Raw genomic sequence first — 23860 nt, forward strand, 5'->3', positions numbered from 1 at the left:
GGCACCCTACCTCTCTGGCACTCTGGAACCCTATCTACCTGGTAGCCTGGCACCCTACCTCTTTGGCACTCTGGCACCCTATCTACCTGGTAGCCTGGCACCCTACCTCACTTGCACTCTGGAACCCTACCTACCTGGTAGCCTGGCACCCTACCTCTCTGGCACTCTGACACCCTATCTACCTTGTATTCTGGCACCCTATCTACCTGATAGTCTGGCACCCTACCTCTCTGGCACTCTGGAACCCTATCTACCTGGTAGTCTGGCATCTAACCTCTCTGGCACTCTGGAACTCTACCTACCTGGTAGCCTGGCACCCTACCTTTCTGGCACTCTGGCACCCTATCTACCTGGTAGCCTGGCACCCTACCTCTCTGGCACTCTGGAACCCTACCTACCTGGTAGTCTGGCACCCTACCTCTCTGGCGCTCTGGAACCCTATCTACCTGGTAGTCTGGCACCCTTCCTCTCTGGCGCTCTGGAACCCTACCTACCTGGTAGCCTGCCACCATACCTGACTGGCACTCTGGCACCCTATCTACCTGGTTGCCTGGCACCCTACCTCTCTGGCACTCTGGAACCCTATCTACCTGGTACTCTGGCACCCTAGCTCTGTTGCACTCTGGAACCCTATCTACCTGGTAGCCTGGCACCCTACCTCTCTGGCACTCTGGCACCCTATCTACCTGGTAGCCTGGCACCCTACCTCTCTGGCACTCTGGAACCCTATCTACGTGGTAGTCTGGCACCCTACCTCTCTGGCACTCTGGAACCCTACCTACCTGGTAGCCTGGCACCCTACCTCACTGGCACTCTGGAACCCTATGTACCTGGTAGTCTGGCACCCTACCTCACTGGCACTCTGGCACCCTATCTACCTGGTAGCCTGGCACACTACCTCTCTGGCACTCTGGCACCCTACCTACCTCGTAGTCTGGCACCCTACCTCTCTGGCACTCTGGAACCCTATCTACCTGGTAGTCTGGCACCCTACCTCACTGGCACTCTGGCACCCTATCAACCTGATAGTCTGGCACCCTACCTCTCTGGCACTCTGGCACCCTACCTACCTCGTAGCCTGGCACCCTACCTCTCTGGCACTCTGGAACCCTACCTACCTGGCAGCCTGACACCCGACCTCTCTGGCACTCTGGAACCCTACCTACCTGGTAGCCTGTCACCCTACCTCTCTGGCAATCTGGAACCCTATCTATCTGGTAGTCTGGCGCCCTACCACTCTGGCACTCTGGAACCCTACCTACCTGGTAGCCTGGCACCCTACCTCTCTGGCACCCTATCTACCTGGTTGCCTGGCATCCTACCTCTCTGGCACTCTGGAACCCTACCTACCTGGTCGCCTGGCACACTACATCTCTGGCACTCTGGAACCCTATCTACCTGGTAGCCTGGCACCCTATCTCTCTTGCACTCTTGAACCCTATCTACCTGGTAGTCTGGCACCCTATCTACCTGATAGTCTGGCACCCTACCTCTCTGGCACTCTGGAACCCTACATACCTGGCAGCCTGGCACCCTACCTCTCTGGCAATCTGGAACCCTATCTACCTGGTAGTCTGGTACCCTACCTCTCTGGCACTCTGGAACCCTATCTACCTGGTAGCCTGGCACCCTACCTCTCTGGCACTCTGGCACCCTATCTACCTGGTAGTCTGGCACCCTACCTCTCTGGCATTCTGGCACCCTATCTACCTGGTAGTCTCGCACCCTACCTCTCCGGCACTCTGGAACCCTACCTATCCAGTAGCCTGGCACCCTAGCTCACTGGCACTCTGGCACCCTGTCTACCTGGTAGTCTGGCACCCGACCTCTCTGGCACTCTGGAACCCTACCTACCCAGTAGCCTGGCACCCTACCGCACTGGCACCCTGGCACCCTATCTACCTGGTAGTCTGGCACCCTACCTCACTGGCACTCTGGCACCCTATCTACCTGGTAGCCTGGCACACTACCTCTCTGGCACTCTGGCACCCTATCTACCTGGTAGTCTGGCACCCTACCTCTCTGGCACTCTGGAACCCTACCTATCCAGTAGCCTGGCACCCTACCTCTCTGGCACTCTGGCACCCTATCTACCTGGTAGTCTGGCACCATACCTCTCTGGCACTCTGTCACCCTAACTATGTGGTAGTCTGGAACCCTACCTCTCTGGCACTCTGGAACCCTACCTACCTGGTAGCCTGGCACCCTACCTCTCTGGCACTCTGCAGCCCTATCTACCTGGTAGTCTGGCACCCTACCTCTCTGGCACTCTGGAACCCTACCTACCTGGTATCCTGGCACCCTACCTCTCTGCCACTCTGGCACCCAATCTACGTGGTAGTCTGGCACCCTACCTCTCTGGCACTCTGGAACCCTACGCACCTGGTAGTCTGGCACCCTACCTCTCTGGCACTCTGGAAACCTACCTGCCTGGTAGCCTGGCATCCTATCTCTCTGGCACTCTGGAACCCTATCTACCTGGTAGCCTGGCACCATACCTCTCTGGCACTCTGGCACCCTATCTACCTGGTAGTCTGGCGCCCTACCTCTCTGGCACTCTGGAACCCTACCTATCCAGTAGCCTGGCACACTACCTCTCTGGCACTCTGGAACACTACCTACCTGGTAGCCTGGCACCCGACCTTTCTGGCACTCTGGCACCCTATCTACCTGGTAGCTTGGGACCCTACCTCTCTGGCACTCTGGAACCCTATGTACCTGGTAGTCTGGCACCGTACCTCTCTGGCACTCTGCTACCCTACCTACCTGGTAGTCTGGCACCCTACCTCACTGGCACCCTGGCACCCTATCTACCTGGTAGTCTGGCACCCTACCTCACTGGCACTCTGTCACCCTATCTACCTGGTAGCCTGGCACAGTACCTCTCTGGCACTCTGGCACCCTACCCACCTCGTAGTCTGGCACCCTACCTCTCTGGCACTCTGGAAGCCTATCTACCTGGTAGTCTGGCACCCTACCTCACTGGCACTCTGGCACCCTATCTACCTGGTAGTCTGGCACCCTACCTCTCTGGCACTCTGGCACCCTATCTACCTGGTAGCCTGGCACCCTACCTCTCTGGCACTCTGGCACCCTATCTACCTGGTAGCCTGGCACCCTACCTCTCTTGCACTCTGGAACCCTACCTACCTGGTAGCCTGGCACCCGACCTCTCTGGCACTCTGACACCCTATCTACCTTGTATTCTGGCACCCTATCTACCTGATAGTCTGGCACCCTACCTCTCTGGCACTCTGGAACCCTATCTACCTGGTAGTCTGGCACCCTACCTCTCTGGCACTCTGGAACCCTACCTACCTGGTATCCTGGCACCCTACCTCTCTGCCACTCTGGCACCCAATCTACGTGGTAGTCTGGCACCCTACCTCTCTGGCACTCTGGAACCCTACGCACCTGGTAGTTTGGCACCCTACCTCTCTGGCACTCTGGAAACCTACCTGCCTGGTAGCCTGGCATCCTATCTCTCTGGCACTCTGGAACCCTATCTACCTGGTAGTCTGGCACCCTACCTCTCTGGCACTCTGGAACCCTATCTACCTGGTAGTCTGGCACCCTACCTCTCTGGCACTCTGGCACCCTGTCTACCTGGTAGTCTGGCACCCTACCTCTCTGGCACTCTGGAACCCTACCTACCCAGTAGCCTGGCACCCTACCGCACTGGCACCCTGGCACCCTATCTACCTGGTAGTCTGGCACCCTACCTCACTGGCACTCTGGCACCCTATCTACCTGGTAGCCTGGCACACTACCTCTCTGGCACTCTGGCACCCTACCTACCTCGTAGTCTGGCACCCTACCTCTCTGGCACTCTGGAACCCTACCTATCCAGTAGCCTGGCACCCTACCTCTCTGGCACTCTGGCACCCTATCTACCTGGTAGTCTGGCACCATACCTCTCTGGCACTCTGTCACCCTAACTATGTGGTAGTCTGGCACCCTACCTCTCTGGCACTCTGGCACCCTACCTACCTGGTAGCCTGGCACCCTACCTCTCTGGCACTCTGCAGCCCTATCTACCTGGTAGTCTGGCACCCTACCTCTCTGGCACTCTGGAACCCTACCTACCTGGTATCCTGGCACCCTACCTCTCTGCCACTCTGGCACCCAATCTACGTGGTAGTCTGGCACCCTACCTCTCTGGCACTCTGGAACCCTACGCACCTGGTAGTCTGGCACCCTACCTCTCTGGCACTCTGGAAACCTACCTGCCTGGTAGCCTGGCATCCTATCTCTCTGGCACTCTGGAACCCTATCTACCTGGTAGCCTGGCACCATACCTCTCTGGCACTCTGGCACCCTATCTACCTGGTAGTCTGGCGCCCTACCTCTCTGGCACTCTGGAACCCTACCTATCCAGTAGCCTGGCACACTACCTCTCTGGCACTCTGGAACACTACCTACCTGGTAGCCTGGCACCCGACCTTTCTGGCACTCTGGCACCCTATCTACCTGCTAGCTTGGGACCCTACCTCTCTGGCACTCTGGAACCCTGTGTACCTGGTAGTCTGGCACCCTACCTCTCTGGCACTCTGCCACCCTACCTACCTGGTAGTCTGGCACCCTACCTCACTGGCAGCCTGGCACCCTATCTACCTGGTAGTCTGGCACCCTACCTCACTGGTACTCTGGCACCCTATCTACCTGGTAGCCTGGCACAGTACCTCTCTGGCACTCTGGCACCCTACCCACCTCGTAGTCTGGCACCCTACCTCTCTGGCACTCTGGAAGCCTATCTACCTGGTAGTCTGGCACCCTACCTCACTGGCACTCTGGCACCCTATCTACCTGGTAGTCTGGCACCCTACCTCTCTGGCACTCTGGCACCCTATCTACCTGGTAGCCTGGCACCCTACCTCTTTGGCACTCTGGCACCCTATCTACCTGGTAGCCTGGCACCCTACCTCACTTGCACTCTGGAACCCTACCTACCTGGTAGCCTGGCACCCTACCTCTCTGGCACTCTGACACCCTATCTACCTTGTATTCTGGCACCCTATCTACCTGATAGTCTGGCACCCTACCTCTCTGGCACTCTGGAACCCTATCTACCTGGTAGTCTGGCATCTAACCTCTCTGGCACTCTGGAACTCTACCTACCTGGTAGCCTGGCACCCTACCTTTCTGGCACTCTGGCACCCTATCTACCTGGTAGCCTGGCACCCTACCTCTCTGGCACTCTGGAACCCTACCTACCTGGTAGTCTGGCACCCTACCTCTCTGGCGCTCTGGAACCCTATCTACCTGGTAGTCTGGCACCCTTCCTCTCTGGCGCTCTGGAACCCTACCTACCTGGTAGCCTGCCACCATACCTGACTGGCACTCTGGCACCCTATCTACCTGGTTGCCTGGCACCCTACCTCTCTGGCACTCTGGAACCCTATCTACCTGGTACTCTGGCACCCTAGCTCTGTTGCACTCTGGAACCCTATCTACCTGGTAGCCTGGCACCCTACCTCTCTGGCACTCTGGCACCCTATCTACCTGGTAGCCTGGCACCCTACCTCTCTGGCACTCTGGAACCCTATCTACGTGGTAGTCTGGCACCCTACCTCTCTGGCACTCTGGAACCCTACCTACCTGGTAGCCTGGCACCCTACCTCACTGGCACTCTGGAACCCTATGTACCTGGTAGTCTGGCACCCTACCTCACTGGCACTCTGGCACCCTATCTACCTGGTAGCCTGGCACACTACCTCTCTGGCACTCTGGCACCCTACCTACCTCGTAGTCTGGCACCCTACCTCTCTGGCACTCTGGAACCCTATCTACCTGGTAGTCTGGCACCCTACCTCACTGGCACTCTGGCACCCTATCAACCTGATAGTCTGGCACCCTACCTCTCTGGCACTCTGGCACCCTACCTACCTCGTAGCCTGGCACCCTACCTCTCTGGCACTCTGGAACCCTACCTACCTGGCAGCCTGACACCCGACCTCTCTGGCACTCTGGAACCCTACCTACCTGGTAGCCTGTCACCCTACCTCTCTGGCAATCTGGAACCCTATCTATCTGGTAGTCTGGCGCCCTACCACTCTGGCACTCTGGAACCCTACCTACCTGGTAGCCTGGCACCCTACCTCTCTGGCACCCTATCTACCTGGTTGCCTGGCATCCTACCTCTCTGGCACTCTGGAACCCTACCTACCTGGTCGCCTGGCACACTACATCTCTGGCACTCTGGAACCCTATCTACCTGGTAGCCTGGCACCCTATCTCTCTTGCACTCTTGAACCCTATCTACCTGGTAGTCTGGCACCCTACCTCTCTGGCACTCTGGAACCCTATCTACCTGGTAGTCTGGCACCCTACCTCTCTGGCACTCTGGCACCCTGTCTACCTGGTAGTCTGGCACCCTACCTCTCTGGCACTCTGGAACCCTACCTACCCAGTAGCCTGGCACCCTACCGCACTGGCACCCTGGCACCCTATCTACCTGGTAGTCTGGCACCCTACCTCACTGGCACTCTGGCACCCTATCTACCTGGTAGCCTGGCACACTACCTCTCTGGCACTCTGGCACCCTACCTACCTCGTAGTCTGGCACCCTACCTCTCTGGCACTCTGGCACCCTATCTACCTGGTAGCCTGGCACACTACCTCTCTGGCACTCTGGCACCCTACCTACCTCGTAGTCTGGCACCCTACCTCTCTGGCACTCTGGAACCCTACCTATCCAGTAGCCTGGTACCCTACCTCTCTGGCACTCTGGCACCCTATCTACCTGGTAGTCTGGCACCATACCTCTCTGGCACTCTGTCACCCTAACTATGTGGTAGTCTGGCACCCTACCTCTCTGGCACTCTGGAACCCTACCTACCTGGTAGCCTGGCACCCTACCTCTCTGGCACTCTGCAGCCCTATCTACCTGGTAGTCTGGCACCCTACCTCTCTGGCACTCTGGAACCCTACCTACCTGGTATCCTGGCACCCTACCTCTCTGCCACTCTGTCACCCAATCTACGTGGTAGTCTGGCACCCTACCTCTCTGGCACTCTGGAACCCTACGCACCTGGTAGTCTGGCACCCGACCTTTCTGGCACTCTGGCACCCTATCTACCTGGTAGCTTGGGACCCTACCTCTCTGGCACTCTGGAACCCTATGTACTTGGTAGTCTGGCACCCTACCTCTCTGGCACTCTGCCACCCTACCTACCTGGTAGCCTGGCACCCTACCTCTCTGGCACTCTGGCACCCTGTCTACCTGGTAGTCTGGCACCCTACCTCTCTGGCACTCTGGAACCCTACCTACCCAGTAGCCTGGCACCCTACCGCACTGGCACCCTGGCACCCTATCTACCTGGTAGTCTGGCACCCTACCTCACTGGCACTCTGGCACCCTATCTACCTGGTAGCCTGGCACACTACCTCTCTGGCACTCTGGCACCCTACCTACCTCGTAGTCTGGCACCCTACCTCTCTGGCACTCTGGCACCCTATCTACCTGGTAGCCTGGCACACTACCTCTCTGGCACTCTGGCACCCTACCTACCTCGTAGTCTGGCACCCTACCTCTCTGGCACTCTGGAACCCTACCTATCCAGTAGCCTGGCACCCTACCTCTCTGGCACTCTGGCACCCTATCTACCTGGTAGTCTGGCACCATACCTCTCTGGCACTCTGTCACCCTAACTATGTGGTAGTCTGGCACCCTACCTCTCTGGCACTCTGGAACCCTACCTACCTGGTAGCCTGGCACCCTACCTCTCTGGCACTCTGCAGCCCTATCTACCTGGTAGTCTGGCACCCTACCTCTCTGGCACTCTGGAACCCTACCTACCTGGTATCCTGGCACCCTACCTCTCTGGCACTCTGGAACCCTACCTACCTGGTATCCTGGCACCCTACCTCTCTGCCACTCTGTCACCCAATCTACGTGGTAGTCTGGCACCCTACCTCTCTGGCACTCTGGAACCCTACCTACCTGGTAGCCTGGCACCCTACCTCTCTGGCACTCTGCAGCCCTATCTACCTGGTAGTCTGGCACCCTACCTCTCTGGCACTCTGGAACCCTACCTACCTGGTATCCTGGCACCCTACCTCTCTGCCACTCTGTCACCCAATCTACGTGGTAGTCTGGCACCCTACCTCTCTGGCACTCTGGAACCCTACGCACCTGGTAGTCTGGCACCCGACCTTTCTGGCACTCTGGCACCCTATCTACCTGGTAGCTTGGGACCCTACCTCTCTGGCACTCTGGAACCCTATGTACCTGGTAGTCTGGCACCCTACCTCTCTGGCACTCTGCCACCCTACCTACCTGGTAGCCTGGCACCCTACCTCTCTGGCACTCTGGCACCCTGTCTACCTGGTAGTCTGGCACCCTACCTCTCTGGCACTCTGGAACCCTACCTACCCAGTAGCCTGGCACCCTACCGCACTGGCACCCTGGCACCCTATCTACCTGGTAGTCTGGCACCCTACCTCACTGGCACTCTGGCACCCTATCTACCTGGTAGCCTGGCACACTACCTCTCTGGCACTCTGGCACCCTACCTACCTCGTAGTCTGGCACCCTACCTCTCTGGCACTCTGGCACCCTATCTACCTGGTAGCCTGGCACACTACCTCTCTGGCACTCTGGCACCCTACCTACCTCGTAGTCTGGCACCATACCTCTCTGGCACTCTGTCACCCTAACTATGTGGTAGTCTGGCACCCTACCTCTCTGGCACTCTGGAACCCTACCTACCTGGTAGCCTGGCACCCTACCTCTCTGGCACTCTGCAGCCCTATCTACCTGGTAGTCTGGCACCCTACCTCTCTGGCACTCTGGAACCCTACCTACCTGGTATCCTGGCACCCTACCTCTCTGGCACTCTGGAACCCTACCTACCTGGTATCCTGGCACCCTACCTCTCTGCCACTCTGTCACCCAATCTACGTGGTAGTCTGGCACCCTACCTCTCTGGCACTCTGGAACCCTACGCACCTGGTAGTCTGGCACCCGACCTTTCTGGCACTCTGGCACCCTATCTACCTGGTAGCTTGGGACCCTACCTCTCTGGCACTCTGGAACCCTATGTACCTGGTAGTCTGGCACCCTACCTCTCTGGCACTCTGCCACCCTACCTACCTGGTAGTCTGGCACCCTACCTCACTGGCACCCTGGCACCCTATCTACCTGGTAGTCTGGCACCCTACCTCACTGGCACTCTGGCACCCTATCTACCTGGTAGCCTGGCACAGTACCTCTCTGGCACTCTGGCACCCTACCCACCTCGTAGTCTGGCACCCTACCTCTCTGGCACTCTGGAAGCCTATCTACCTGGTAGTCTGGCACCCTACCTCACTGGCACTCTGGCACCCTATCTATCTGGTAGTCTGGCACCCTACCTCTCTGGCACTCTGGCACCCTATCTACCTGGTAGCCTGGCACCCTACCTCTCTGGCACTCTGGCACCCTATCTATCTGGTAGCCTGGCACCCTACCTCTCTTGCACTCTGGAACCCTACCTACCTGGTAGCCTGGCACCCGACCTCTCTGGCACTCTGACACCCTATCTACCTTGTATTCTGGCACCCTATCTACCTGATAGTCTGGCACCCTACCTCTCTGGCACTCTGGAACCCTATCTACCTGGTAGTCTGGCACCCTACCTCTCTGGCACTCTGGAACCCTACCTACCTGGTATCCTGGCACCCTACCTCTCTGCCACTCTGGCACCCAATCTACGTGGTAGTCTGGCACCCTACCTCTCTGGCACTCTGGAACCCTACGCACCTGGTAGTCTGGCACCCTACCTCTCTGGCACTCTGGAAACATACCTGCCTGGTAGCCTGGCATCCTATCTCTCTGGCACTCTGGAACCCTATCTACCTGGTAGCCTGGCACCATACCTCTCTGGCACTCTGGCACCCTATCTACCTGGTAGTCTGGCACCCTACCTCTCTGGCACTCTGGAACCCTACCTATCCAGTAGCCTGGCACACTACCTCTCTGGCACTCTGGAACCCTACCTACCTGGTAGCCTGGCACCCGACCTTTCTGGCACTCTGGCACCCTATCTACCTGCTAGCTTGGGACCCTACCTCTCTGGCACTCTGGAACCCTATGTACCTGGTAGTCTGGCACCCTACCTCTCTGGCACTCTGGCACCCTACCTACCTCGTAGTCTGGCACCCTACCTCACTGGCAGCCTGGCACCCTATCTACCTGGTAGTCTGGCACCCTACCTCACTGGTACTCTGGCACCCTATCTACCTGGTAGCCTGGCACAGTACCTCTCTGGCACTCTGGCACCCTACCCACCACGTAGTCTGGCACCCTACCTCTCTGGCACTCTGGAAGCCTATCTACCTGGTAGTCTGGCACCCTACCTCACTGGCACTCTGGCACCCTATCTACCTGGTAGTCTGGCACCCTACCTCTCTGGCACTCTGGCACCCTATCTACCTGGTAGCCTGGCACCCTACCTCTTTGGCACTCTGGCACCCTATCTACCTGGTAGCCTGGCACCCTACCTCACTTGCACTCTGGAACCCTACCTACCTGGTAGCCTGGCACCCTACCTCTCTGGCACTCTGACACCCTATCTACCTTGTATTCTGGCACCCTATCTACCTGATAGTCTGGCACCCTACCTCTCTGGCACTCTGGAACCCTATCTACCTGGTAGTCTGGCATCTAACCTCTCTGGCACTCTGGAACTCTACCTACCTGGTAGCCTGGCACCCTACCTTTCTGGCACTCTGGCACCCTATCTACCTGGTAGCCTGGCACCCTACCTCTCTGGCACTCTGGAACCCTACCTACCTGGTAGTCTGGCACCCTACCTCTCTGGCGCTCTGGAACCCTATCTACCTGGTAGTCTGGCACCCTTCCTCTCTGGCGCTCTGGAACCCTACCTACCTGGTAGCCTGCCACCATACCTCACTGGCACTCTGGCACCCTATCTACCTGGTTGCCTGGCACCCTACCTCTCTGGCACTCTGGAACCCTATCTACCTGGTACTCTGGCACCCTAGCTCTGTTGCACTCTGGAACCCTATCTACCTGGTAGCCTGGCACCCTACCTCTCTGGCACTCTGGCACCCTATCTACCTGGTAGCCTGGCACCCTACCTCTCTGGCACTCTGGAACCCTATCTACGTGGTAGTCTGGCACCCTACCTCTCTGGCACTCTGGAACCCTACCTACCTGTTAGCCTGGCACCCTACCTCACTGGCACTCTGGAACCCTATGTACCTGGTAGTCTGGCACCCTACCTCACTGGCACTCTGGCACCCTATCTACCTGGTAGCCTGGCACACTACCTCTCTGGCACTCTGGCACCCTACCTACCTCGTAGTCTGGCACCCTACCTCTCTGGCACTCTGGAACCCTATCTACCTGGTAGTCTGGCACCCTACCTCACTGGCACTCTGGCACCCTATCAACCTGATAGTCTGGCACCCTACCTCTCTGGCACTCTGGAACCCTACCTACCTCGTAGCCTGGCACCCTACCTCTCTGGCACTCTGGAACCCTACCTACCTGGCAGCCTGACACCCGACCTCTCTGGCACTCTGGAACCCTACCTACCTGGTAGCCTGACACCCGACCTCTCTGGCAATCTGGAACCCTATCTATCTGGTAGTCTGGCGCCCTACCACTCTGGCACTCTGGAACCCTACCTACCTGGTAGCCTGGCACCCTACCTCTCTGGCACCCTATCTACCTGGTAGCCTGGCACCCTACCTCTCTGGCACTCTGGAACCCTACCTACCTGGTAGTCTGGCACACTACCTCTCTGGCGCACTGGAACCCTACCTACCTGGTAGCCTGCCACCATACCTCTCTGGCACTCTGGCACCCTATCTACCTGGTTGCCTGGCATCCTACCTCTCTGGCACTCTGGAACCCTACCTACCTGGTCGCCTGGCACACTACATCTCTGGCACTCTGGAACCCTATCTACCTGGTAGCCTGGCACCCTATCTCTCTTGCACTCTTTTACCCTATCTACCTGGTCGCCTGGCACCCTACCTCTCTGCCACTCTGGCACCCTATCTACCTGGTAACCTGGCACCCTACCTCTCTGGCACTCTAGAACCCTATCTACCTGGTAGTCTGGCACCCTACCTCTCTGGCACTCTGGAACCCTACCTACCTGGTAGCCTGGCACCCTACCTCACTGGCACTCTGGAACCCTATGTACCAGGTAGCCTGGCACCCTACCTCTCTGGCACTCTGGCACCCTACCTACCTGGTAGTCTGGCACCCTACCTCACTGGCACCCTGGCACCCTATCTACCTGGTAGTCTGGCACCCTACCTCACTGGCACTCTGGCACCCTATCTACCCGGTAGCCTGGCACACTACCTCTCTGGCACTCTGGCACCCTACCTACCTCGTAGTCTGGCACTCTACCTCTCTGGCACTCTGGAAGCCTATCTACCTGGTAGTCTGGCACCCTACCTCACTGGCACTCTGGCACCCTATCTACCTGGTAGTCTGGCACCCTACCTCTCTGGCACTCTGGCACCCTACCTACCTCGTAGCCTGGCACCCTACCTCTCTGGCACTCTGGAACCCTACCTACCTGGTAGCCTGGCACCCTACCTCACTGGCACTCTGACACCCTATCTACCTTGTATTCTGGCACCCTATCTACCTGGTAGTCTGGCACCCTACCTCTCAGGCACTCTGGAACCCTATCTACCTGGTAGCCTGGCACCCTAGACCTCTGGCACTCTCTCACCCTATCTAACTGGTTGCCTGGCACGCCACCTCTCTGGCACTCTGGAACCCTACCTACCTGGTAGCCTGGCACCCTACCTCTCTGGCACTCTGGAACCCTATCTACCTGGTAGTCTGGCACCCTAGCTCTCTGGCACTCCGGCAACCTATCTACCTGGTAGCCTGGCACCCTACCTTTCTGGCACTCTGGAACCCTACCTACCTGGTAGCCTGGCACCCTACCTCTCTGGAACTCTGACACCCTATCTACCTTGTAGTCTGGCACGCTATCTACCTGATAGTCTGGCACCCAACCTCTCTGGCACTTGGAACCCTATCTACCTGGTAGTCTGTCACCCTACCTCTCTGGCACTCTGGAACCCTACGTACCCAGAAGCCTAGCACTCTACCTCACTGGCACTCTGGCACCCTATCTACCTGGTAGTCTGGCACACTACCTCTCTGGCACCCTGGCACCCTATCTACCTGGTAGTCTGGCACCCAACCTCACTGGCACTCTGGCACCCTATCTACCTGGTAGCCTGGCACCCTACCTCTCTGCACTCTGGAACCCTATCTACCTGGTAGCCTGGCATGCTACCTCTCTGGCACTCTGGAACCCTACCTACCCAGTAGCCTGGCACCCTACCTCCCTGGCACTCTGGCACCCTATCTACCTGGTAGTCTCGCACCCTACCTCTCTAGCACTCTGGTACCCTATCTACCTGGTAGTCTGGCACCCTATCTACCTGGTAGTCTGGCACCCTGCCTATATGGTAGCCTGGCACCCTACCTCTCTGGCACTCTGGAACCCTATCTACCTGGTAGTCTGGCACCCTACCTCTCTGGCACTCTGGAACCCTACCTACCTGGTAGCCTGCCACCATACCTCTCTGGCACTCTGGCACCCTATCTACCTGGTTGCCTGGCACCCTACCTCTCTGGCACTCTGGAACCCTATCTACCTGGTAGTCTGGCACCCTACCTCTCTGGCACTCTGGAACCCTACCTACCTGGTAGCCTGGCACCCTACCTCACTGGCACTCTGGAACCCTATGTACCAGGTAGTCTGGCACCCTACCTCTCTGGCACTCTGGCACCCTACCTACCTGGTAGTCTGGCACCCTACCTCACTGGCACCCTGGCACCCTATCTACCTGGTAGTCTGGCACCCTACCTCACTGGCACTCTGGCACCCTATCTACCTGGTAGCCTGGCACACTACCTCTCTGGCACTCTGGCACCCTACCTACCTCGTAGTCTGGCACCCTACCTCTCTGGCACTCTGGAAGCCTATCTACCTGGTAGTCTGGCACCCTACCTCACTGGCACTCTGGCACCCTATCTACCTGGTAGTCTGGCACCCTACCTCTCTGGCACTCTGGCACCCTACCTACCTCGTAGCCTGGCACCCTACCTCTCTGGCACTCTGGAACCCTACCTACCTGGTAGCCTGGCACCCTACCTCTCTGGCACTCTGACACCCTATCTACCTTGTATTCTGGCACCCTATCTACCTGGTAGTCTGGCACCCTACCTCTCTGGCACTCTGGAACCCTACCTACCTGGTAGCCTGGCACCCTACCTCTCAGGCACTCTGGAACCCTACCTACCTGGTAGCCTGGCACCCTACCTCTCTGGCACTCTGGAACCCTATCTACCTGGTAGCCTGGCACCCTAGCCCTCTGGCACTCTCTCACCCTATCTAACTGGTTGCCTGGCACGCCACCTCTCTGGCACTCTGGAACCCTACCGACCTGGTAGCCTGGCACCCTCCCTCTCTGGCACTCTGGAACCCTATCTACCTGGTAGTCTGGCACCCTAGCTCTCTGGCACTCTGGCACCCTATCTACCTGGTAGCCTGGCACCCTACCTTTCTGGCACTCTGGAACCCTACCTACCTGGTAGCCTGGCACCCTACCTCTCTGGAACTCTGACACCCTATCTAACTTGTAGTCTGGCACGCTATCTACCTGATAGTCTGGCACCCAACCTCACTGGCACTCTGGCACCCTATCTACCTGGTAGCCTGGCACCCTACCTCTCTGCACTCTGGAACCCTATCTACCTGGTAGCCTGGCATGCTACCTCTCTGGCACTCTGGAACCCTACCTACCCAGTAGCCTGGCACCCTACCTCCCTGGCACTCTGGCACCCTATCTACCTGGTAGTCTCGCACCCTACCTCTCTAGCACTCTGGTACCCTATCTACCTGGTAGTCTGGCACCCTATCTACCTGGTAGTCTGGCCCCCTACCTCTCTGGCACTCTGGCACCCTATCTACCTGGTAGCCTGGCACCCTACCTCTCTGGCACTCTGGAACCCTATCTACCTGGTAGTCTGACACCCTACCTCCCTGGCACTCTGGCACCCTATCTACCTGGTAGTCTCGCACCCTACCTCTCTAGCACTCTGGTACCCTATCTACCTGGTAGTCTGGCACCCTATCTACCTGGTAGTCTGGCACCCTGCCTATATGGTAGCCTGGCACCCTACCTCTCTGGCACTCTGGAACCCTATCTACCTGGTAGTCTGGCACCCTACCTCTCTGGCACTCTGGAACCCTACCTACCTGGTAGCCTGCCACCATACCTCTCTGGCACTCTGGCACCCTATCTACCTGGTTTCCTGGCATCCTACCTCTCTGGCACTCTGGAACCCTACCTACCTGGTCGCCTGGCACACTACATCTCTGGCACTCTGGAACCCTATCTACCTGGTAGCCTGGCACCCTATCTCTCTTGCACTCTTGAACCCTATCTACCTGGTAGCCTGGCACCCTACCTCTCTGCCACTCTGGCACCCTATCTACCTGGTAACCTGGCACCCTACCTCTCTGGCACTCTGGAACCCTATCTACCTGGTAGCCTGGCACCCTACCTCACTGGCACTCTGGAACCCTATGTACCAGGTAGTCTGGCACCCTACCTCTCTGGCACTCTGGCACCCTACCTACCTGGTAGTCTGGCACCCTACCTCTCTGGCACCCTGGCACCCTATCTACCTGGTAGTCTGGCACCCTACCTCACTGGCACTCTGGCACCCTATCTACCTGGTAGCCTGGCATCCTACCTCTCTGGCACTCTGGAACCCTACCTACCTGGTCGCCTGGCACACTACATCTCTGGCACTCTGGAACCATATCTACCTGGTAGCCTGGCACCCTATCTCTCTTGCACTCTTGAACCCTATCTACCTAGTAGCCTGGCACCCTACCTCTCTGGCACTCTGGCACCCTATCTACCTGGTTGCCTGGCATCCTACCTCTCTGGCACTCTGGAACCCTACCTACCTGGTCGCCTGGCACACTACATCTCTGGCACTCTGGAACCCTATCTACCTGGTAGCCTGGCACCCTATCTCTCTTGCACTCTTGAACCCTATCTACCTGGTAGCCTGGCACCCTACCTCTCTGCCACTCTGGCACCCTATCTACCCGGTCGCCTGGCACCCTACCTCTCTGGCACTCTGGAACCCTATCTACCTGGTAGTCTGGCACCCTACCTCTCTGGCACTCTGGAACCCTACCTACCTGGTAGCCTAGCACCCTACCTCACTGGCACTCTGGAACCCTATGTACCAGGTAGCCTGGCACCCTACCTCTCTGGCACTCTGGCACCCTACCTACCTGGTAGTCTGGCACCCTACCTCACTGGCACCCTGGCACCCTATCTACCTGGTAGTCTGGCACCCTACCTCACTGGCACTCTGGCACCCTATCTACCTGGTAGCCTGGCACACTACCTCTCTGGCACTCTGGCACCCTACCTACCTCGTAGTCTGGCACCCTACCTCTCTGGCACTCTGGAAGCCTATCTACCTGGTAGTCTGGCACCCTACCTCACTGGCACTCTGGCACCCTATCTACCTGGTAGTCTGGCACCCTACCTCTCTGGCACTCTGGCACCCTACCTACCTCATAGCCAGGCACCCTACCTCTCTGGCGCTCTGGAACCCTACCTACCTGGTAGCCTGGCACCCTACCTCTCTGGCACTCTGACACCCTATCTACCTTGTATTCTGGCACCCTATCTACCTGGTAGTCTGGCACCCTACCTCTCTGGCACTCTGGAACCCTACCTACCTGGTAGCCTGGCACCCTACCTCTCAGGCACTCTGGAACCCTACCTACCTGGTAGCCTGGCACCCTACCTCTCTGGCACTATGGAACCCTACCTACCTGGTAGCCTGGCACCCTAGCCCTCTGGCACTCTCTCACCCTATCTAACTGGTTGCCTGGCACCCTACCTTTCTGGCACTCTGGAACCCTACCTATCTGGTAGTCTGGCACCCTACCTCTCTGGAACTCTCACACCCTATCTACCTTGTAGTCTGGCACGCTATCTACCTGATAGTCTGGCACCCAACCTCTCTGGCACTTGGAACCCTATCTACCTGGTAGTCTGTCACCCTACCTCTCTGGCACTCTGGAACCCTACGTACCCAGAAGCCTAGCACTCTACCTCACTGGCACTCTGGCACCCTATCTACCTGGTAGTCTGGCACCCTACCTCTCTGGCACCCTGGCACCCTATCTACCTGGTAGTCTGGCACCCAACCTCACTGGCACTCTGGCACCCTATCTACCTGGTAGCCTGGCACCCTACCTCTCTGCACTCTGGAACCCTATCTACCTGGTAGCCTGGCATGCTACCTCTCTGGCACTCTGGAACCCTACCTACCCAGTAGCCTGGCCCCCTACCTCCCTGGCACTCTGGCACCCTATCTACCTGGTAGTCTCGCACCCTACCTCTCTAGCACTCTGGTACCCTATCTACCTGGTAGTCTGGCACCCTATCTACCTGGTAGTCTGGCACCCTGCCTATATGGTAGCCTGGCACCCTACCTCTCTGGCACTCTGGAACCCTATCTACCTGGTAGTCTGGCACCCTACCTCTCTGGCACTCTGGAACACTATCTACCTGGTAGCCTGGCACCATACCTCTCTGGCACTCTGGAAACCTATCTACCTGGTAGCCTGGCACCCTACCTCTCTGGCACTCTGGCACCCTATCTACCTGGGAGTCTGGCACCCTACCTCTCTGGCACTCTGGAACCCTACCTACCTGGTAGCCTGGCATCCTACCTCTCTGGCACTCTGGAACGCTATCTACCTGGTAGCCTGGCTCCCTACCTCTCTGGCACTCTGGAACCCTATCTACCTGGTAGTCTGGCACCCTACCTCTCTGGCACTCTGGCACCCTATCTACCTGGTAGTCTGGCACCCTACCTCTCTGGCACTCTGGAACCCTATCTATCTGGTAGTCTGGCACCCTAGCTCTCTGGCACTTTGGCACCCTATCTACCTGGTAGTCTGGCACCCTACCTCTCTGGCACTCTGGAACCCTATCTACCTGGTAGCCTGGCACCCTACCTCTCTGGCACTCTGGAACCCTATCTACCTGGTAGTCTGACACCCTACCTCTCTGCCACTCTGGCACCCTATCTACCTGGTAGTCTGGCACCCTACCTCTCTGGCAATCTGGCACCCTATCTACCTGGTAGCCTGGCACCCTACCTCTCTGGCACTCTGGAACCCTATCTACCTGGTAGTCTGACACCCTACCTCTCTGCCACTCTGGCACCCTATCTACCTGGTAGTCTGGCACCCTACCTCTCTGGCACTCTGGAACCCTATCTGCCTGGTAGACTGGCACCCTACCTCTCTGGCACTCTGGAACCCTATCTACCTGGTAGTCTGGAACCCTACCTCTCTGGCACTCTGGAAACCTACCTACCTGCGAACCTGGCATCCTACCTCTCTGGCACTCTGGAACCCTATCTACCTGGTAACCTGGCACCCTACCTCTCTGGCACCCTGGCACCCTATCTACCTGGTAGCCTGGCACCCTACCTCTCTGCCACTCTGGCACCCTATCTACCTGGTAGCCTGGCACCCTACCTCTCTGCCACTCTGGCACCCTATCTACCTGGTAGTCTGGCACCCTACCTCTCTGGCACTCTGGAATCCTACTAATGTGACATTCTGACACCCTACCTTTCTGCACCTTACCTCGTTGATATTCTGCACTCAACTATTCTCACATAACTGGCATATTGGCACCCAATTACCTAGATCCCTCCTACATCGCAGTGTATCATACTCCTACACTACTTGCCTGGCACTCATCCTGGCTGGAACCCTCACCTCACACTCAAAACTTCTGTAGTTACCATATCACAGCAGCCGCCACGTGATTGGCTATTTCACCCACAGGACCCCCAGGGGGAAGTAAGAGATGTGGTCTGTCTTGCGACTCCCCACCCCATCCCACCTCACCCCTGACAAGACTGGCCTGGGTGGGCAGCCACTGGATTGAAGGGACACTCCAGATGTCTGCAGGAACTGTGATCCCAGTCAGAAACACACAGCTCTTTCATCATGCCCCAACGTAGGGACAGAGTTGGGGTTTGACTGCATTCACCACACCATACAAAATCCAACTCCAAAACACTGGAAGCAGAGAGAGGGAGAGAGAGAGAAAGCATATTCTGCACTCTCCTGTGTTGGCTACCGAATGGGGCGGCGGGGAGCTTGGGACAATTGAAACAAATCAAAAACAACTTTGAAAAAAGTGAATCGTAATTTGTTGGATCCAACGTCTTATCCTGGTCCATTTTATGGTCCACCACCGAAACTGAAAGAGAGTGAAATTGACCTCCATCACTGAGGACAGAACGGGCCAACATGGAATGCAAAGAATTTGAAACAAAATTTTCCTCAAAGAGTAAGAAACATTTTGTTTCAGGTTTATCAGCTTTCATCTCAAACTTTCTCACCTCTCACTTCTAACGCTTTTTGGACATCACCAACACGAGTTACCATCTGCCATGTGTGTTCTGCACTGTTTGAAGGTGGCGTGTTCAATGCCTTTGTTCAGCACTGAGCTGCCAGAGACTATCTGTCAAAGAAATCTCTGCAGGCAGCGATCTCAGCTCTGAGTAGGAAGGTCGAGAGTTGTGGTCCCATTCCAGGACTTGGGCATGAAATATATCAAAGTTGACTCCATGCAGCTAGAAAGTGGAGCTGTCGCAGATCCTGTCTTTTGGGATGAGATATGCTCAGACTGCACTATCAGCTAGCCATAAAAATCCGACAGCACTGTTTCGAAGAAGGGAACTTTGCCCTGTGCCCCAATGACAGCAATAAGACGGCTTGCCTGCTTATTAGCTGAACAGTATTGCAGGATCTTGCTGTGTGTAAACTGGCCAGTGTGGAGCAGAACTTGGGAAGGTGTACAAGTTACAAAAGAGTGGCATCTGAAAGAAATGCCCCTGAACTGTCATAAGATTCAGGTTTGTGGGCCAAGTGCTGGAAAGTGACACGTGTGTAGATTTAGAGTGAGTGCAAACTCGATGGGCCAAAGGGCCTCTTCTGTGCTGCAAGTTTCTATGATACATTTCTCTTGACTCCTCAAAGCCTGTCCACCATCTACAAGGCACAAGTCAGAAGTGGGATGGAATGCTCTCCACTTGCCTAGATGGGAGCAGGCCCAACAACACTCTAGAAGCTTAAGACCATCCAGGACAAAGCAGCCCGGCTGAGTGGCACCACATCCACAAACATCCACTCCCTCCATCACCGATGCTCAGTAACAGCAGTGTGTACCACCTACAAGATGCTCTGCAGAGATTCACCAAAGATCCTCGGGCAACACTTTCCAAACCCACAACCATTACCATCCAGAAGGATAAGGGCAGCAGATACATGGGGACACCACTCCCTGCAAGTTCCCCTCCAAGCCACTCACCATCCTGACTTGGAAATATACCACCATTCCTTCATTGTTGCTGGATGAAAATCCTGGAATTCCCTCCCTAGGGGCATTGTGGGTCAACACACAGCAGGAGGAATGCAGCGGTTCAAGAAGGCAGCTCACCCCCACCTTCTCAAGGGGCAACTGGGCATGGGCAAGAAATGCTGACCCAGCCAGTGACACCCACATCCCACAAAATGAGTAGAAAATGAAACATCCTTTCAGCTGGTCCGTTAATGTGCCCCTCTTTAACTATCCTACCTGACACTCTGAAGCTGACAGAGATATGGGGTGAGACCTTGTTGAGATGGGTGGGGAAGTGGTTATCCCAGCTAGCAGGAAAACCTAGAGAAACCAGTATAAACTCTCCCACTGAATTGAGGATCAAGGCCCTTTGCATTGTTTCTTAAGGGGTCAGTGGGGCTCACAAATGCAGCTTCCCTCCATGTCAGAAACATATTATAAGGCATTCTTCTCACCGTTTCATAGATGAACTCAGAGTGACAGCCGATTCTCTGTGAGTGCTTCCCTGTGGTGTGGAACCAGGAACACTTGGGGAGAGACACATTTGGGAAACTAGACACTGCAGATGCTCAGAGATGGAGAGAATGTCCCTGTTTCCTCCCGGTTACTCAAATGGAGAAGCTGGGGGCGCTGAAACAAAATGAAAACCTTTCAAAGGTGTTTTGAAAAACTTTCTTTGGTTGAGTTTGGTCATTAATTTGTGATTCTGCTTCATTTCAGCTTGGAGATTTGTAAGTGAAATACAAAGAGAAATGGATATCTATCTTTAGCTACATAACAGCCCAACATGAAGGGCACTGGATGGTTGCAGCAAACATTTGATTAAAATATGAAAAATCTTTTCATTAAAGTTTATGAGTTTTACATTGCAGTGGTGTAGTTTATCCCATACATTTACTGATAAATTAAATAATTTTGAGGGATTAGATATTTCCATGAGATGCGAAAGTTTTTCATTAGTTAGTAATCCCTAATGGCCCCATTTTCAATTGCTCAATCTGTGATGAGCAGCTGAAATATTACAAGAGACCAAATGGTGACCAGTTGGAAATGAAACAGAGCTACAGTCAATAACTTGCAAAAAGCAACATTTCGTTGGACTGTTCTATTTCTATGTCCTATTCAGCTGGGTCCACACAGAAAAGATGTTTCCATGATGTGCATAAATTCAAAACCAGAAGTCATCGATGTAAACTCGTTCTTGATACATCCGATGCTAATTCAGGAGATGGCTCTTTCCCCAGAGAGTGGAGAGGACATGGAACTCACTTCCAGCAGGGAATGGTTGTGGCTAATAATTTCAGTATATTTAAAAGGAATTTAGATAACCACATGATGGAGGAAGATGAGGGGTGACTTTGTAGAGGTTTGTAAAATCAGGAGGGACATGGGTAAGATGAAGAGCCAAGGTGCTTTTCCCCAGGGTGGGCGGGGTGGTGGAGGTGGTCCAAAGCTAGAGGGGCATAGGTTTAAGATGAGAGGGGAAAGATTTGAAAGGGACCTAAGGGGCAACAATTTTATGCAGAGGGTGGTGTGTGTATGGAATGAGCTGCCAGAGGAAGTGGTGGAGGTATTTAAAAAGACATCTGAATGGGTGTGTAGGTAGGAAGGGCTTAAAGTGACAAGGGCCTGATGCTGGTGAATGGGACTAGGTTAATTTAGGATCCCTGATCATCATAGATGAGTTGGACCAAAGGACCTGTTTCCATGCTGTAGAGCTCTATGACTCTATGAATTGAGGGTTATGTTCGCAGGTGAGATGCAGTAAGGCGGGAGAAAGAGCTGATGAAGCTTGAACACCCAGTTACTCCATGCGGCCTGTTTCTGTAATGCCAATCTAATGAAGCCATATGAGCAGATGGAGGCCATTCAGTCCATCTGGTTCACACTGCCATTCAACGAGATCATGACTAGTGTGATAATCCTCAACTCCACTTCCCTAGCTTTACTCTTAGAACATAGAACAGTACAGCACAGTACAGGCCCTTCAGCCCACAATTTTGTGCCAACCTATTATCCCATGAAGATCAAACTACCCTGCACACCCTACATTTTACTATCCTCCATGTCCAAGAATCAAATAAAAATCTCTAAATTATCTGACTCCATTCCCATTGCCGGCAGCGCATCCCACACGCCCACCACTCTCTGTGTGAAGAACCTACCTCTGACATCTCCCCTGCACTTTCCTCCAATCACCTTAAAATTATGTCCCTCGTAATAGTCATTTCTGCCCTGGGAAAAAGTCTCTGACTATCTTGATTCCCTCACTAATGAAAAATCTTCATCAGCCTTGAAAGTACTCAATACCCCAGGCTAGGCAGCTCTCCGGGGGAAAGAATTCCTCAGATTCATTACTCTTTGAGTGAAAAAATATTGCTGCGGACACAGGAGACCTCTTGTTCTTTTCTTTAAAACGTACCACGGCATCTTTCACATCTACCTGAAAGGTTGCATGCCGCTGTTAAGTGTTACATAGAGCATTCATTGAACACATGCTAGCAATTCCCACGTAAGAAATTGAAAACACAAAGAGGAGGAAATTCTAAGTGTCACACCTACCTATGACCAAAGGGAGGTGAACGTAAGGCGTACTGATTATTACAGGGCTGGCTAGCAAGCTCTGCAGTTTTTACATCCCAGGAGGAACAGAGCTGGCACTGGTTTTAACTCAGCAGAATGTGTCATTGATAATGGGAACTGCAGATGCTGGAGAATCCAAGATTATAAAATGTGAGGCTGGATGAACACAGCAGGCCCAGCAGCATCTCAGGAGCACATTGGGCAGGGACTGCATTGTTTTTCTTGTCTCTCTAAGACTCCCCACCCCCTGTGCTCTGAGAATGCGCTAAGGTAAATCTTCCATAAGAAGATCCAATCTGCGGATTTGGGTGATCTGTGACAATGCTCGATTCTCAAGGATTTCCACAGCAGGAGACTGGAAGGCATTCTACCCTGCACACATACAAAAGGGGGAGCAAGTGGCATCTCATTTTCACTCACGTGTTCGCTCTCAGGACGTTCTTGCTGAGAAAGGGTGAGGTACTTACTTTTTGAAATGCAAGCCAGGAGCAGGACGAACATCACGAGAAAAGAGATGCCCAATACCACGAAGAGGAAACAAGATTTTCCCAAAATAATGGTCCATTCTCCACATGAAATCTCCCTGCCACAGCCTTTAAAATAAGAGAAGTCAGATGTGAGCACTTTAGCTCGGTAAAGATTAATTCTCCAATTCTGAGTCTAAGGGAGTGTTGACCGGCTGCAAACCGTTCCCAATTTTCCTTTCCTCTTGAAAATTGTTAAAGTTGGGTTGTTCGGTGTATTCAAGGCTATGGCAAATGGATTTTTAACCATTAAGGGCCTCAGTAAGAAGGGAAATGTTAGGAAAGTAGAGGAT

General features: G+C 55.2%; 2 protein-coding genes across 4 annotated transcripts in view; one reads left to right on the forward strand and one right to left on the reverse strand.

Moving 5' to 3' along the window:
- LOC125447557 (glutamate--cysteine ligase regulatory subunit-like) overlaps positions 1 to 21281 on the forward strand; it is an 86891-nt gene extending 65610 nt beyond the window's left edge. The window contains exon 8 of the mRNA XM_048522037.1: positions 21181 to 21281. Within this exon, the coding sequence (XP_048377994.1) occupies positions 21181 to 21230 (50 nt within the window). The 3' untranslated portion in view covers positions 21231 to 21281. The remainder of the gene's footprint in view (positions 1 to 21180) is intronic.
- The window catches only part of LOC125447558 (uncharacterized), a 75539-nt gene that overhangs the window by 43544 nt on the left and 8135 nt on the right, over positions 1 to 23860 (reverse strand). For all 3 annotated transcript variants that reach the window (XM_059639934.1, XM_059639936.1, XM_059639935.1), the window contains exon 2: positions 23511 to 23636. In XM_059639934.1, the coding sequence (XP_059495917.1) occupies positions 23511 to 23636 (126 nt within the window). The remainder of the gene's footprint in view (positions 1 to 23510; positions 23637 to 23860) is intronic.

The sequence above is a fragment of the Stegostoma tigrinum genome, chromosome 35 (genome assembly GCF_030684315.1).
Source record: "Stegostoma tigrinum isolate sSteTig4 chromosome 35, sSteTig4.hap1, whole genome shotgun sequence".
Taxonomy (NCBI): domain Eukaryota; kingdom Metazoa; phylum Chordata; class Chondrichthyes; order Orectolobiformes; family Stegostomatidae; genus Stegostoma; species Stegostoma tigrinum.